Below are 17,016 nucleotides of genomic sequence, written 5' to 3' on the forward strand. Positions count from 1 at the left end.
ACATGGAATCCTTCCTGGAAATAGGAAGGCAATTATTTATCAGTGTCTATCATAGGCCCAGAGGGCTCCCACTTTGGAGTCACCCAAAAGCAGGGAAAGTGCCAGGTTCTGCTCACTAAAAGAAACTGGAGGTCTCAAGGAGAATTTATTCCAAATGGTTACAGGCTAGTTTCCTAGCCTGCTCCTCAGCTCCATCCCACTGGAAAATAGAGACATGTTTCTGTGCTTTAAGTTGTGAGAGTCAATGCAGGTATCAAATTTCAAAAGGAAGGGTATTTTTAAATTTTGGAGGTCCTACTCTGTTAACAAGTAGAAAATTTCTTCATTAGTCTACTTACATGACTTGTGTTAGAGCTTAGAATTGTTCTAGTTAATATCAAATAGAGAAGGAACAATATTTACGGTATCTCTGATTTAAAAAAAAATCCAAATAGCTAGAAGGTACCTTAGTGGCAGTTGTAATTATGATACTGCCAAGGATGGCTGAGCAGGAAGTCTTCCAATATGGTTAGGGGTATGGGAAACAGAATGATGAATTTGGCACATAAGAATGATAGAGTAGTGATGGGGGACGTTGACATCTGGACATCTGCTGCAGTTTTCTCTTTGCTCAAAACAGAGCAGATGATAAATTCCTGATTTGCCTTAATGATCATTTATTTCTTTAAAAGTTAGAGGAAGTAACCAAGGGGACTGATATTCTAAATGCAATTCTGATGATAAAAAGAAACTGGTTATTGTTGTGGAAATTATAGAAACCATGGAAGGAAATGGCCACACCATATTAGAGAAGATATTAGTAGGGGAAAACCATATAGTCTGATATGCATCCTAGAATTTGGAAAGCAGATATTGGAGTCCAGAGAATAAATAGATATCAGACCACAGCCTAATATTCTACAAATGTTGCCCAAGAGGAAAGAGAGCTCTTAAAAATTAAATTGTGATGAGGGAGAATGGGGGGGGTGTGGATGGAGTTCCCTAATTACATTGCTTTGGAAATATAGGAAAATGGTAAATAAACCTGGACTTTTGGAAGCCATACATAGAGAAGTCGAATAGGAAACAAAACATGGATATAGAGAATACAGCGCAGTCATTTAAGAAAGGTATCAAGATCTCTAAAATTGAGAATGAGATGAGGCTGCTGATAAATGCTAAGGATAATAAAAAGACACTCTTTTAGGTATATTATTCAGGATGCATGGTGTGAGAATCAGGGTGCCACCCCCTGCTGAGAAAGACATTGTGAGAACCAGGGCAGATCCACGCTGAGGAGAAAGCATGTGACTTGGCGTCTGGAAGTTATGTCTATTCATAGACCGCCTGTAAGTCATGTCAATCAATGGACCAGCCAATTAGCTTGGAGCTGTGTGTGGGTCCACCACTCTTCCTGTCCCACAGGGAACTTCCACTGGAATGTACATAGAATCAGCCCTTTTTCATTCAGGAACCAGCTATTGGTAGCAAGAGTAGAAAGAGTAGACAGATCTCTTTATTTCTCCATGTGTTTCTCTTTACTAACCCCTAATATACTTTAATAATTGCTTAATGCACAAAGACTGGTGCTAAAACTTCTAATTTAAGGTGACCACACATTAGATTTTTAGACATCACAGATTTTTTTAAGCTTCACAATAGGATGATGGCAATGGTCAACAAAATGGTGTTTGCTTCTGCTTTCTGTAACAAAAAGAATGGCCTTCAGATTGAGAGAAATAAAGCAATAATAGTTAACAAGGAGTTAAAACCAAATATATGTAGGCAAATGAGAGAACCTATCTGTTTATAATGAATTCTAGTCCATAGGAATGGATGACCTACATCTCAGGAAAACCTTATGGTAATGATTGCAGATCAATCCTGTTATTGTTAAACTCTAATCTCTTATGACCCAAGTTCTCATCAGTTTACTTGTTATGTATTGCCAATTATACCACTACATTTTGCAAAATGATTAAAAATTATTTCTATAAGAATTGTATATTGATTCTCTGGTGATATGAAGGAAGCTACAGGGAATTTTCCCAATTTTCAATTTTGTACATCATGTTTTCATGTATCTATCACCCCACATAACAAAGACTAGAAGTAATCAGCATAACAGATATACAACTCATAGCTTACATTTATATAATAATTTAAGGTTTACAAGGCTCTCAGATACATTATTTCATTTAGTGCTCATAGCAGACTTGTGTGAGAAGAAATCCTATAGGTATTATTCCCATTTCCTAGATGAATAATGACCAGTGAAAACTAATTTAACTGGTTTGGCCCACAGTCCTTTGGGATACATGCATGACAAGGCAACTAAAATGAAGATTGAGCATTATCATCACTACCTCCTCCAGACTCTTATAAAGGACTGGCAAAATTATGGCTAATCCATACCCCTCATTTCTCCCCCCTCATCAGACAATTTAAATACCCACAATTTCTTTGGTCCTATTGGTACTACTATCTTCCCAAATATATAACAAGGCAGTCTCTTTTTGAAGATAGCTGGCTTTTGTCAAAACCTCCATATAAGTTTTGAGTGCCCAAGTGTTCTGAACCTTGAACCAAAGTATGAAAACATCATGGTGCTATAAGGAGATAAAATTCTAGCTATACTATCTAAAATCTAATGAATGGTCACCAATAAATTATAAGCTTTAGCAAGAGTATTTAAGTATTTATTAAGGAGCATTAGGATCAGAGAGAAAGGTAAAAATCTAACTATTTCTAAGAGACACCATCATCTGACCCACCATGGCGATGTCAGGAACAAAAAGGACCCGATGCTTCCTCCTTCCTCCCAGAAGCCTTCTGTGAAACTGGGAACATCCCCCACACAAAGCTCTAAGCTAATTGGCTGGTAGTTTTCATAGACAGTACTGTGGTAAAAATTATTGGAGTTTTAGCTGACTCATTTGGGAGGACCCACACCTGGCCCACCCTGAAGTTATGTATGCTACTGAGGTCAGAAGGAGAACTCTCCATAGGCAGTTTCTGAAGGATCTCCTCTTTTGGAGGAGGGAGATTGAATGCTCGCTGAGGGGAGGCTGGAGTCACTTCCAGAATGCTCACGCTTGCCTGTTCTCTGTCCTTGATTTTTTTCCCTGTGATGAGAGAAACTAGCATATTTCCCAGGTGTGGTGAGTGAACACAAAAACCCTGCATTCCTTTGAATTAGCTTAATTGGAAATGATCTGGGGATTGTATAGACCTAGAGTAGAGTTAGGAGAATTTATCTGTATTTCTTTTTCCCTATTTCCTTATCTTTGATTTTTTTATTAATTTCACCTTTGTTGTTTAATTAATTCCTAAGTAATAAAATCTGATCCTTTTGTGGAAAAGAAGCTGTAAGGCTCCTTTCTTATTGTCCTGGGAGAAATATCTAAATGGGCAGTTCAGAGGGGAGGGAACTTTGAACCTAGAGGTCCCTCATTATTTCCAGGACCCCTATGTTTGGTGAGTCACCCAATTAACTCTCCTGTAAGGGGCTAAAATTCTAACTATACCATCCAAAATCTAATGAGTGGTCACCAATAAATTATAAGCTTTAGCAATAGTTTAGACTCTTAAGCATTTATTAAGGAGAATAAGGATTTGGTAAAGAGAGAGAGAAAGGCCTAGATTCATCTATCTATCTTGGGTAGCTACCATTCTCCTCCTCTGCTCTCCACAGAGTCCTGGTGAAAGAGTGCCAGTCAGAGCGCCAGCCTTGCCCCTTCTTCCACAAGCAAATGTCACTTCCTGACGCCAAAGAAAAGCCACATGGTCTTGCCTCAGAGGCTTTCTCCTCATGGTGGAGCTTTCCTACAGTAAGTCTCCAGCAGGTAGCATCATTCCAATCGCTACACTCCATATATTAAATCAGCCCCTACAGTACCCACGAGCAAACATTACTTCCTGACACCAAGGAACTGACTGCATGGCTTGCCCTCAGACACCTTCTCCTCATAGCAGAGCTTTCCTACAGTAACTCTCCAGCAGGTGGCTTCATTCCAATCATTACAGTGCCATGTCTGGATGGTACCACTAACTGTGTGTGGCCCTTGGCTTGAGTTCAGGGTCAATAGTAACCATACATTGAGACTGCTAACTATTGGCATCTGTTCTTCTCCCCTTGCAAATAGGGATAAAATTTTGCCAACTGCTACCCTTCTGTGTTTCTACTGTTCTTTATTTGAACTCTCTTGTACTACAATGAGGAAATTGAGGTCAGAAAAGTTATGGTTCCCCCATAATCACACATCTGGTAACTTTCAGCAGCAGGATTTGACCCAATATCTTGTCAATAGTTTACAATTTTGTTTGACCTTAATATCTTACCTGAAATAAATAAATAAATAAAAGCACACACACACACACACACACACACACACACACACACACACTACAGTATTCTCAGATTTCACTAGTCTTGGAGATTTTTAGAAAATATTCCTAATAAGTTAGGATGTTCTTCTATATATGGACTTTTACTTTCAGAAGAAAGACAAGGTACTAAATACATACTTGGGAAAAAATAAAGGTATTTCATGGAGAAATTGTTTTGAATCTTCTAACATCATGCAAGCATTCAGGAACCTTTTTAATCTCGAATTTGCCAAGAATATTAAATATACCATCTCACTTAAGTCTCACAACAACCATGGAAAATATGTACTATGAACATTATCACCATTTTAAAGTGAGGAAAATAGCTCATTCATGGTCAAACAGCTAGGGAGTATCAGAGACTAGATTTAATCAGTCTTTTTGATTTTAAGTCCAGCAATCAATCCACTAAACAATGCTGCCTACAAGTTCAGTAGGAGCCAACAGCATGATATGGTATTGGGGCAAAAATCTAATGTGATCTTAGATTGAATTAAAGAAGTATATTGCCCAAAACAAAATGAAGTCCTATCCTAGGTACACCCTGGAGAAAAATCCATTTGGCTTCCTAAGATAGGTTTTGGCAGATTAGGTAGCTCTTCAAGGACAACTCACTAGCCTCCTGTTTACAAAATGGAATACATGCTTTTAAGTAGTAACATTACAAGGTTCACTTAACTTTCTTCAAGATGTCTTGATGAATAACAACACAAAATAAATTACCAGTAGGGTAGTTGGGTTTTGTCTCTCATGCTATAATCAACCATGACAATCTCTGTGCCATGATAAAATCTGTGTTCTAACAGGATTTAATAAAGAATGGCACCAGGGAACAATGTGTACACAGTATCACAAACAGAGACTTGATTGAATCTCATCCATAGAAGAAGTATAATGCCTTGTCCTAAGTAATTCAAAATAAATATTTGACAAGTATTTCTTCACTAATCAGTAGCTGAACATCCGGTTATTTTTATGACATCCTTGTTTCTAAAGCTTACGAGGTCTCAGCTAAAGAAGGAACAAATGAAAAAAGTGATTTTGAATAATGCACAACCTATCCTCAAACATTAAAAGCAAGAAGAGAAAAATCTATTATAAAGAACTCCAGGGTCATTCAATATGTTTTAGTGTAATAGCATTTTAGTAAACCGAGTAGACCACTAGAAATAACTTTCAGCTATTGTTAAGTGGACAAAAACAAAAGAAACAAAACTGTCTTAGCAGACTTTTTTGATGTAATATACCAAGTAAATGGAACTCTGGACAGAATAGAGAGATGAAGAAAATATTATGTACACAACAGTGACACAGCTTGGTCTAGTTAACATAGCTTTAAGGAATGAGGTGAGAAGTAGATCATAAGGAAAGTAGGAGGGATAAGCAATGGTTTAATGGAATAATCCCACAATGCCTGAAAAGAATAGGCTGAAGTGACTCAATGTTAGGAACCAGAAGAAAACTACAAGTCTGAGGCAAGCACTAGGATCTTGAAACCTTTGGCATAAAAATAATTTAGAGAATAGGAAAAAACTACAAGGTTGCCAAGATTTACAAGGTTGATGATAGCACAAAAAGACAAAACATATCTGGGAATCATGCAACATCACCACCCAAACCCCTGGCACATGCTGTTTTTGCCTTGTGATTTCCAGGGGCCTATAGGAGAGCCCTCCAATACATGAAAATCTCCAAAGGGGGAAAAACATATGACTGAGAAAAGACATAGTATTTTATATCCGTTGCTTATTACATAGTAAGTACTGTTAAGGGCTAAAATTCTAGCTAAACTGTCTAAAATATCTAATGAGTGGTCGCCAATAAATTATAAGCTTTAGCAAGAGTTAGACTTTTAAGCATTTATTAAGGAGAATAAGAATTTGGTAAAGAGAGAGAAAAAGGCCTAGATTCCTATCTATTAAAGGGAGAGCACATTTCTAGCTCCGCTCTCCACCAGAGTCCCAAGGAAAGAGTCAGACAGAGTGCTAGTCTCTTCCTTCTTCCTCCCACTCCCCAACGTCACTTCCTGACACCAAAGAAAAGACTCCGTGTCTTGCCCTCAAAGACCTTCATTTCATGGGCGGAACTCTTCTACAGTAAGTCTCCAGCAGGTGGCGTCATTCCAACCATTACAGTACTAAATCAGATTTTTTTCAAGAATACATTCACTTTAAGGTTTGCGAAACCTTATTATCTTATTTAATCTTCATAACAACCATAGCATGTAGCACTATTATCATCTCCATTATCACTCCAAATGAAGCTCAAAAATGTTAATTGACTTGTTCAGAATTATATATAACTACTAAGTGTCTTCAAATCCAGGTAGATCTTTCTAACTCCAAGTATATCATTCTGTTCACTATGCCACACAAGTCCTTATAATAATGTGTGGGGTTTTTTTTTTTGTTTATTTGCTTTTTGGCTACACCTAGCATCTGAATAATAATACTACATGGTATGTATTTATTTCCTAAATTATGGAATTATTGACCTTTTGTGACACCAGAGTTCATAGAGTACAAACTTTACTTGAAGAGCCCTATCTCCAAAATTGGTTATTTATTCTCTGCTTAATGATATAAAGTTTTAAAGAGCCCTCTCTTTCCCAAGGCAGCTCATTCTACTTTGATATCTTATTAAGTTTTTATTAGCTTTTGCTATTTTAAGCTTATTTTTATAATTAATATAAATCAATCAAAAAACATTTGTTAAGAAACTACTATGTACCAGGTACTATGCTAAGAACTGGAGATGAAAAGAGACAAAAGATGATCACTGCCCTCAAGAAGCATACAGTCTAATGGGGGAGACAACACGCAAACAAATATATAAAAAGCAAACTTTCTACAGAGTAAATAGGAAATAATTAACAGAGTGAAAACACTAAAGTTAAGAGAAGCTAGGGGAGGCTTCCTGCAGATAGAAAGATTTTAGCTTGGACTTAAAGGTAGTCAGGGAGGTGACTAGGCAGAGTGGAAGAGAGATAAGATTTAAAGAGATAAGCTATATTGTTCACAAAATAGCTGGGAGGTCAATGTCTCTGGATAGAAGAGTATATGTCAGGGAATAAAGTATAAGTCTGGAAATGTAGAAGGGTCCTAAGTTATAAAGGACTTTGAAATCTAAATATAGTATTTTATATTTGATCCTGGATGCTATAGGAACCCAATGGAGTTTCAGGCCATGGAGGGGAGGGAAAGGTATGTGTGTGTATGTATGACATGATCAGATGTATATATATATATTTCAGGAAAGTCACTTTAGTGGTTGAATGGAGGTTAGATTGTAGATTGGAGTGGGGAGAGACTTGAAGCAAGCAGACCCCATAGCAAACTATTGCAATTATCCAAGCATTAGGTAATGAGGACGTACAACAGAGTGGTGGCATTGTCAGGAGAGAAGAGAACATATACAAGAGATGTTGCAAAAGTGAAATCAACAGGACTTAGTAACAGATTATATATGGGATAGTGAGAAATTCTGAGGAATCCAGGTGAATCCTTAGGGGCTGGGAAGATTGGTTATCCTCTATAGTAACAGGGAAGGTGGGAAAGAGTTAAGGTTAAAGGCAGAAATAATGAGTTCCATTTTGAATATAGTAAGTTTAAGATGTTGACTGGACATCCAGTTTGAGATATCTAAAAGGTAGCTGGAGATGTAAGACTGGAGGTCAGCTGAGAGTTAGAGGCAGAATAGGTAGTCTTGAGAATACTCTGCATAGAGTTTGTAATTAAGTCCATGAGAGCTAATGACATCTCAAAGTCAATTGGTATAGATGGAGAAGAGGAGAAGGCCCAGGAGAGAACTCTAAGGAACACCTACAGTTATAGAGTACAATCTGGAGCAGGAGTGAGCAAAGGAGACAAGAGTGGTCAGGTAGAAGGAGAACCAGGAGAGAGTGATTTTCTGAAAACCTAGAGAGAAAAGAACATCGAGGAGGTGATCAAATGCCAAAGGCTTCAGCAAAGTGAAGGAGAATGAAGATTGAGAAAAGACCATTGGATTTGACAAGAAATCATTAGTAATTTTAGAGACAGTAGCTTCAGTGGAGTGATAAGGTCAGAAGCCATATTATAAGAGGTTAAGAAAGGAGTAAGAGGAGAGAGGATGGAAGCACCAATTGTAGAAAACCCATTCAAGGGGTTTAGCTACAAAATTTAGCAGAAGAGATAATAGGAAAATACTTAGTGGGTCTATAAAGATCAAGTGAGGCATTTGTGGGGGTGGGGAGTCCTGGGCATGTTTTTAGACAGTAGAAAATGATCCAGGAGACAAGAAGCGATTAAAAATAAGTGAAAGTGGGGATGGCAGAGAAGGCAATATGTTGGAGGAGATGGGGTGGAATGGCATTGCTTGAAGCAGTATCCTTGGTAAGGAGTAAGGTCATTTCATCATTTAAGACAGAGGTAAAGGAGAAAAAATTGGTAGAAGACATCAAAGTGATATGAGATGAGGAAGAGGGGAGAAAAGGAACTTCATGAGAATGGCTTCATTTTTTGGTTTTTTTTTCTGGAAAATAAAGGCAATGTTCTTAGCTGACACTAAAAAGAGAAGAAGACTTTGGAGGTCTGAGGAAGGATTAAAAGCATTGTTGGGAAGAGTTGCTGTGGAGAGTGGGATAGTTGATAAGGGAGGTATACTAAAATTACCTAGCAGCAGGGAGGACCTCATTGAGCTTATGTAATACAAATTTGTAGTGGACCCAGTCAGAAAAGTTGAGTGAATTTTCTTTAACTTCATGAAGCAACATGGGTGTAGGAGTGATAATGAAAGAGAGGAGTAATTTAAACCTGAAGCTTGATTGGTCATAATCATAAACTAGAGATTCAAAAACTGCAGTTTAGAGCTAAAATGGTTCACCAATGAGTCAAGATGTAGAGAAGAGGAGAGAGTGACTATTACAGGGGAAATGGTCTGGGAGAGAATTGAGGGGTTAAGGGACTAAAGGTCATGGTCTAGATGCAAAATAGAGTTTTTAAGAAAAAAAATAAAGGGAGAGATTGAGTCAATAGATTGTTCTGAGATAGAGGGATTTCAGATGTTTGAACTTGAATGTGCTACATTTATAAGTGATATCAAGATCAAGGGTATGGACATCTTTGTGTATGGCTGAGATGGGGTGGAGGAGTAGCTCATGGGAAGTGAGCAAATTGAGAAACTCAGTGATTAGGGTATTGGAGGGAGAATCAATATGTATATTGAAATCTGCTAATATTTGGATTTTTAGGGTTTTTTGGTTAGGCAATTGGGGTTAAGTGACGTGCTTAGGGTCACACAGCTAGTAAGTGTCAAATGTCTGAGGCCGGATTTGAACTCGGGTCCTCCTGAATCCAGGGCCAGTGCTCTATCCACTGCTCCACCTAGCTGCCCCAAATCAGCTAATATTAAGGCCGGAGTTGAGAAGAGAAAAATTGTAAACCAAGTAATTATCTAACTCATTGAGGAAGAAAGGAAAGTGAGTGGGGGCGGGGGGAGGTTGTCTGTAGACAATAGCTACTAAGATTTTGATTGGATGATAGATATGAATAGCATGACTCTGATAGGAAGAGAGGTGATAGAGGAAGGGGAGAATCTGGAAGTGACAATGGGGAACAAGGAAAATTCCAACTCCCCGAACTTGACTGGTGAGCCAAAGGGAATAAGTGAAGGTGTAGCTGTTAGGTATAAGAAAGGGTGGCCAATGAGGTTGTGCCATTCATTGGGAGAGAGTCAGGATTCAGGAAGACCTATTAGGTTTAAGGAGTGGGAAGGGAAAATATTTAGGATGAAGGGAAGTCAGATGCCTGTAAAACAGACCACAGTGGAAGGGGGAAGGGCTGGGTCAAAATAGGACAAGACTTTGGGGGAAGGATGAAGAAGGATGAGAATAAGGAATCAAGTGGTAGGGGGTGTGCAGTGGGTTTTGGATGATTATCTGCAAGGCTTCCAAATCATTGGGATGTGAAAAGTATGACCAGGTGTGAGAATTTTCATCATGGAGTAGAATAAATCCTATACTGTCACAAGACAGGCACAGCAGGAGATGAGAGGCCCAGCGTCAAAATAAGTTTGTTCTTCTTTTCACTAGCCACTGTCCACATCATATTTGGGAGATTGGGCTGGAAGCAGAAGGTGCAGATGGAGGTGGCTGCTTTGGGGCTGATGGAAGATGCCTGGATTGGTGCCTGGGAGCCTTTCCTCAGGGGATACATTGTGCCCAACAGGAGATGGAAGGTTCAAGGCACTAGGGTGGGCCCACTGACTGTGGTCTTCTCACTCAAGGAGGTTGGGCTGTGAAGGAGCATCAGGAGGAGGTAGACTCTCAGAAAAGATGGAAGATGCTTAACTTGGGTCCAAGCAACTCCCTCTGAATAAATTCTGAGGCAAAGAAAAATAAATCAGATTTAATGTACACACAGTAGCTTTTCAAATACTTGAAGATAACTATTATACACCTTTTACCAACACCATCCCCATGACCCTAGTTGCTTCTGCTTATCTTTACATGATGTGGTCTCTAGTACCTTCACTATCCTGATACCACTATGTTAGGCATGTTCCAGTTTGTGAAATACTTCCTAAAATATGTCACCTAAAACTAAACAAAATCTCCAAGTAGGGCCTGACCGAGACCAAATATTAACAAGGCTGATATCTCCTCAGTTAGGGTTCAGTTAATGCAATCTCACATCACGTCAGTCCCCAGCCCCAACCCCTGCCAGTGCCATATTGCACTGTTGAGCTGTCTATTGAGCTTGGAGTCCCTTGAAAACCTAATTTTTTTTTCACATAAACTACTATCTAGCAATACTTCCTTCATGCTATTTTTGGGAGAGTGTTGTTGACTTTTTTTTAACCTTCCATTAGGTCTTTGCATTTATCTCCAATGGATTTGTCCTATCATTTATTCTACCAAGACACTTTTAAATTTTCACGCAGTTGTTCATTGTGTTAATTAAACTCTTCCCAGGTTTGTGTTACATATGGTTTTACTTAGCACTTAAAATTAATTAAATAAAAATGGGGAAAAATAAAGAAATTAAACCTGATTTTGCATATACTGTTTCATATGTATTTCAAGAAATAAGAACTTAGAAATTCAATGCTGGAATAGACCTTAGAAATCACATGGACTAGGGTGCTCATTTTTTCAGTGACCTACCCAAGGTTGTATAGCTAGTTGTTAAAAAGATGAAACTAGAAACCAGGTATCCCAGCTTCTGGTCCAGAATCTAGCCCTCTTGATGAAGACTCTCATTCAACTTTAAAATAACAGTATTTACCCTCATCAGCAGGTATACACAACTCATTTTGCATACCAAATATTCTTCACAATGTATTTGATTCTGAAAGATGGTGAAATTATTCACTGAAACAGTAAAGTTGGCTATTTATTTTTCAGATATTTAAAGCTTTCAGAATAGATAGATGTGTGGTTTCAAGGGAATATTTAATGAAATGGTATGTGTTTTGGAAAATAGTTTTCTTGCAGAAGAAGCAAAGTTAATATCAATCCTTTTGTGAAATATGTAAAAGGCAAAGTCATCTTAAGAAATTATCTGAGGACCCATCATTTACAAATGAGGAAACAATGGCCTATAGAAGTTAAGTGATTTGCTCAAGGTCACACAACTTGACCTAGGATGAAAACATACATCTTCTGACATCTACTCCAATTGCTTTTCCATTACATCAAACCTAAGCACTATTATTCAAATGTAAAAATATTTTATTATTATCAGACAAGATTTTTGAAGTCACCTGTTCCTGATGGTATTGTATATTCTTCCTCTATCAACCATACCTTGCCTACAGAGGTTTTCTTAAATGGTTCTCTATTGCTTATAGTATAAAATAAATTCAATTTTTTCTAGCATATAATATATACAAAATTTGACACAACTTACTTTTCTGACCTTATTACCCATTAGTCTATTTTATTTATTTATTTATTTTTTGCAGGGCGAGGGTTAAGTGACTTGCCCAGGGTCACACAGCTAGTTAAGTGTCAAATGTCTGAGGCTGGATTTGAACTCGGGTACTCCTGAATCCAAGGCCAGTGCTTTATCCACTATGCCACCTAGCTGCCCCAGTCTATTTTTTTAATGTTACACTCCAGACAACCTTGTCCTTTTATCAATCTCTTTTCCTATGACAAGAATTCCAACCATTATCCAAATTTTCTTCAATCATCAAAATCTGTGCTTGTAATCTTCTCTAACTACCCCCAGCCAGAAGTAATCTTACTTTCCTCCAATCTCCTACAATATTTTGTCTATTCATGGAAACTTACAGTTAAAAACTGTTAGAATTTATCTGTTTCCTAATACCGTAACACAGTTAGGCACTCAACAATACTGTGCATTGTTTCATTCATTAAAAAAAAAACAACTCCTCTAATGTCTCTTATTATGTAAGTGACCTTGTTGTTGTTGCTTTTAATCTTTATTTTTATAGGAGTCAAATCCAATTCCAGATTAGAAGATGAATTTATTGGTAAACTCTTAAGGAACTGAATGGTTTAGGATTATGAGAAATAACTACACACACACATCAAGAAACAATGGAAAGAAAATGAATTCAAAGGAAGTTAGTAAGAAATTAATTAGTCATCCAAGGATATTTAAGGATGAAACCGGAAATAGAACAACAAGCACAAAAACAAGAGAAAAAGTAATTATTTTACAAAACTTTTTTAGTATAAAAGGACAGTTAATCCACCCCCTTTAGAATAGCATCACAGTCCTAAAGATACTGAAGTGGAAATGACAGACAAAAACAAAAATGAATGGGTGGAGGCTTATGTGATTGGTAAACTGATAGTGAAGTCATGTTTTGCAAACCTCTCCAACACAAAAATCTCAGAAAAAAATTCAGTGTCAGATCTAGAATACCTAAGTTGATGAAAACATTAGTTTTAGGTAAAAACTCCATGAAATATCAAATAGTTAAAACTCCCACTCATGTCCCCTACCCTCTCAACCTCATCTGCTTGCCACTTGGCTACAAAAGCCATCACATATGATTGGGCCTAAGGATCTGGCTGTGGAGTTTCTCTCCAGTACACTCCCACCAGGTATTCATCCTGAACTATCTCAAACTAAGAGACACTGAATATGCTTAGTAATTTAAAGGAAAAGAAGAGTGATTGGAAAGACTGAGGGGAGCAAAGAAGTTAGAAACACAAAATTGGCCACAGGGGAAAGGGCTTTCATGAACAAAGCAATTCATAATAATACCTAACATTTACATAGTGCTTACTGTGTTCCAGGACCTCATAAGGATTGCTGCTGTTTTCCTTGAATTCATAGTAAGAATTCAATTTCTGATGGGGAATCTATTAGGAGAATCATCAAACCCAACAACTGTACTTTTTCTAATGATTTATATAAGCACTGGGAAAAATGCTGAAAGGCTTTTTTATGAGGTTATTAGAAAGAAAATGAAAGGTTTGGAGGCAGGAAAGGAGCGTCTGTGGGATTTTTTTTTTTAATTTTCCCTTTCTGGATAAAGGTTCAGGCTATAGAAGGGAAAGAACAATTTGGAAAGTTAACAGTGGTCTGTTGTAGAAACTTATTGTGTTGGAAAATAACATTTAGGTTAATGGGTCATGGCTTAAGGTACCAGAATCACACATTCTTCACTGACACTGAAGTCCTCCTCATAAGGGTTTGAAAAAAAAATTTATCAGGCACTGTGCTAAGTGCTTTATAATAATTATCACATTTGATCCTCACAATAGCACTTGGCGGTAGGTACTATTTTTATCTCCATTTCTCATATGAGGAAAGGAGGCAAACAGAGGTTGAGACACTTGCAAGCAGTCACAAGCTAGTAACTGTCTGAAGCCAAATTTGAACTCAAGTCTTCCTGACTCCAGGCCCGACTCTCTATTCACTGTGCCACTTAAGTCTCCCAAAAGAAATGAAACTAGAAATTCATCCTTAGGTCAATTCCGTCCCACTGTTCAGAAGCTAATTCTGGACAGAGACTTGGGCCAGGTACCCATTTCAAATGTAAGTAGGCTGACACCCAGCCTTGGGGAAAGTTGTGCAGCAATGATCTAAGAAGGAAACCAAAGTTAAGTGTTTGTGAATACAGAAGACCACATCTGGTCTGTATCTGAACCACATCTGATGTTGTTCGTATCTCAGCATTCTTTTTCTTTCCTCAATCCCCACTCAGTCTACCATAAGCACCCAATTAAAGTTTATTGGACTGACACAGCCTAAGGGACCACAGCTGCTATCCTGACACTTTTGGTGTCCTGGAAAGGAGGGAAGGATAATGTACTTGTTTTAGGGGGCCTTTTTATTGTTATGGATCTCTATGATAGGATTCTATTTTCCATATGTAAATAAAATATTACTGATAAAAAAGTGACAAACTTTCTCTTCCCATTGAAAATCCAGAGACTTATCTTAGCATCTGGAAATTCCTAGGTTAAAAGGTAAAACATCTGGACTCCTGAGGATATACCAGAATATAGTTGCCTGCAATTTTGCAGACCTATTAACAAATACAGAGTTATCACTCTGAAGGTGGTTTGGGGAAAGGTAGGGAAAAACCAGTCATGCAGAAGGAAGCTCAGTGTGTATATTTTTGATATAAGACTTAGTGCTAGTTTTCAACATATAGCATCTGAGTCTGTTCAAGAGAATCAGAAAAAGTGAGGATGTACAAGTGAAGCAGTGCTTCATGCAAGGGTCAGAGTGTGTACAAGAGATGCTTCAGGATGTGTTAGGGGAAGGCTAATAAAAGGGTATTGGTGTGTTGGGGAGAAGCAGAGTGTGCTCAATGTAATTAGAGCACAAACAAATGGTAGGAACTTAGCTTAACACAAATGTAAGAAAGAAACTAGCCCTTCTGTATACCCAGACAAAAAAGGCCTCTACTTCTCTTCAATTCTTCAAGAACCCTCTCCTAGGGCATCAGGCCATGTACCCTATAGTCACATTTATCCATCCATTCTAAAATCTAGCAACATTTATCCCACGCCTTTGTTTAGAGATCATGGTGCACGAGCCTTCTAAAGTCCTTTTCTTACACAAGTGGCATGGCCCTTCTTTGTCTCTCTCTCTCTTTTTTTTTTTTTTGGTGAGGCAATTGGAGTTAAGTGACTTGCCCAGGGTCACACAGCTAGTAAGTGTCAAGTGTCTGAGGCAGGATTTGAACTCAGGTCTTCCTGAATCCAGGGCCGGTGCTTTATCCACTGTGCCACCTAGATGCCCAATGGCCCTCCTTTTGAAGTTGGTTTCCCTATTCTATTGCCCTACACTTATATATAGTTCTCCTTTCCTTGGGGTGTCAGGGTTCCCTGGGAATATATTCTTTAAGCTACTATTGTTATCTCTGCTGAGCCAATTCTTATCAGCTCAGTTCTACCTACAGACTGAGCTTCTCTTCTTGTTCAAAAGATTATGGGAGGGTCAGCTAGGTGGCGCAGTGGATAGAGCACCAGCCCTGGAGTCAGGAGTACCTGAGTTTAAATCCGGCCTCAGACACTTAACACTTACTAGCTGTGTGACCCTGGGCAAGTCACTTAACCCCAATTGCCTCACTAAAAATTTTTTTAAAAAATTAAAAAAAAAAAAAAGATTATGGGAGGTTGCCACACAGGAAGTGACGCCTACGGTAAACAGGTGCTGTAGCCAGGGCAGCAGCAGGAGCAGACGGCTCCAGGCAGCAGAGTCAGCTACCGACCGGAGAGCAGAGCTGCAGTCTCCCATGCCCGCCTCACACCACGGCGGGCCCCCGCCTCAGCCATGGCTAAAGACATCCTGGGAGATGCAGGCCTGCACTTTGATGAGCTGAATAAACAGCAATTGTTGGACCCCGAGGTGAAACAGCAGACCATAGAACTCAAGGAGGAGTGCAAGGACTTTGTGGACAAAATTGGCCAATTTCAGAAAATAGTAGGTGGCTTAATTGAACTTGTTGACCAACTTGCAAAAGAAGCTGAAAATGAGAAGATGAAGGCAATTGGAGCTCGAAATTTGCTTAAATCCATAGCAAAGCAAAGGGTGGCCCAACAACAGCAGCTCCAGGCTCTAATAGCAGAGAAGAAAATACAACTAGAAAGGTATTGAGTTGAATATGAAGCTTTGTATAAAGTAGAAGCAGAACAAAATGAATTTATTGACCAATTTATTTTTCAGAAATAAACTGATTTTTACAGTAAAAACCCTATTTTTTAAAAAAGCCAAAAAAACAAAAAAAAGATTATGATACCAGGTTGCATTCATACCAACATCTCTGATTCTGAGTTCTGCCCTGTACCTAGATCATTAGTAGGTCAGCTATAACAGGCATATCCTGGGTCTAGTCAACAATGGATAAATTTTCTTTATTATTGTTGTTAAAATGATTATGATGATAATGATGATTACTGTAATTTTATACAAAAAAGGCAATATGTAATAGAGTGGTTTTGATGTGTGAGAGCCAAAATTCAATATACGGACCATTATTTGGGTGACTCGCCTTAATATTGGGGTCCTGGAAATATGAGGGACCTTTTAGGTTCACCCTCTCCTCTGAACTGCCCTTTTTAGATATTTCTCCCAGGCCAATAAGAAAGGAGACTCTAAGCTTTAGATCACAAAAGGATCAGATTTTATTACTTGGGAATTAATTAAACAACAAAGGTGAAGCAAATAAAAATCA

General features: G+C 38.3%; 1 protein-coding gene across 1 annotated transcript; it reads left to right on the plus strand.

The window, feature by feature from the left end:
* The first annotated feature begins 16,115 nt into the window (after positions 1-16,115).
* Positions 16,116-16,445, plus strand: LOC122751037 (intraflagellar transport protein 20 homolog). The gene has a single exon (XM_043997955.1). The coding sequence runs from the start codon at positions 16,116-16,118 to the stop codon at positions 16,437-16,439; it is 324 nt and encodes a 107-aa protein (XP_043853890.1). The 3' UTR covers positions 16,440-16,445.
* The last annotated feature ends 571 nt before the right edge of the window (positions 16,446-17,016 follow it).

Source organism: Dromiciops gliroides, chromosome 3 (assembly GCF_019393635.1).
Source record: "Dromiciops gliroides isolate mDroGli1 chromosome 3, mDroGli1.pri, whole genome shotgun sequence".
Lineage (NCBI taxonomy): Eukaryota > Metazoa > Chordata > Mammalia > Microbiotheria > Microbiotheriidae > Dromiciops > Dromiciops gliroides.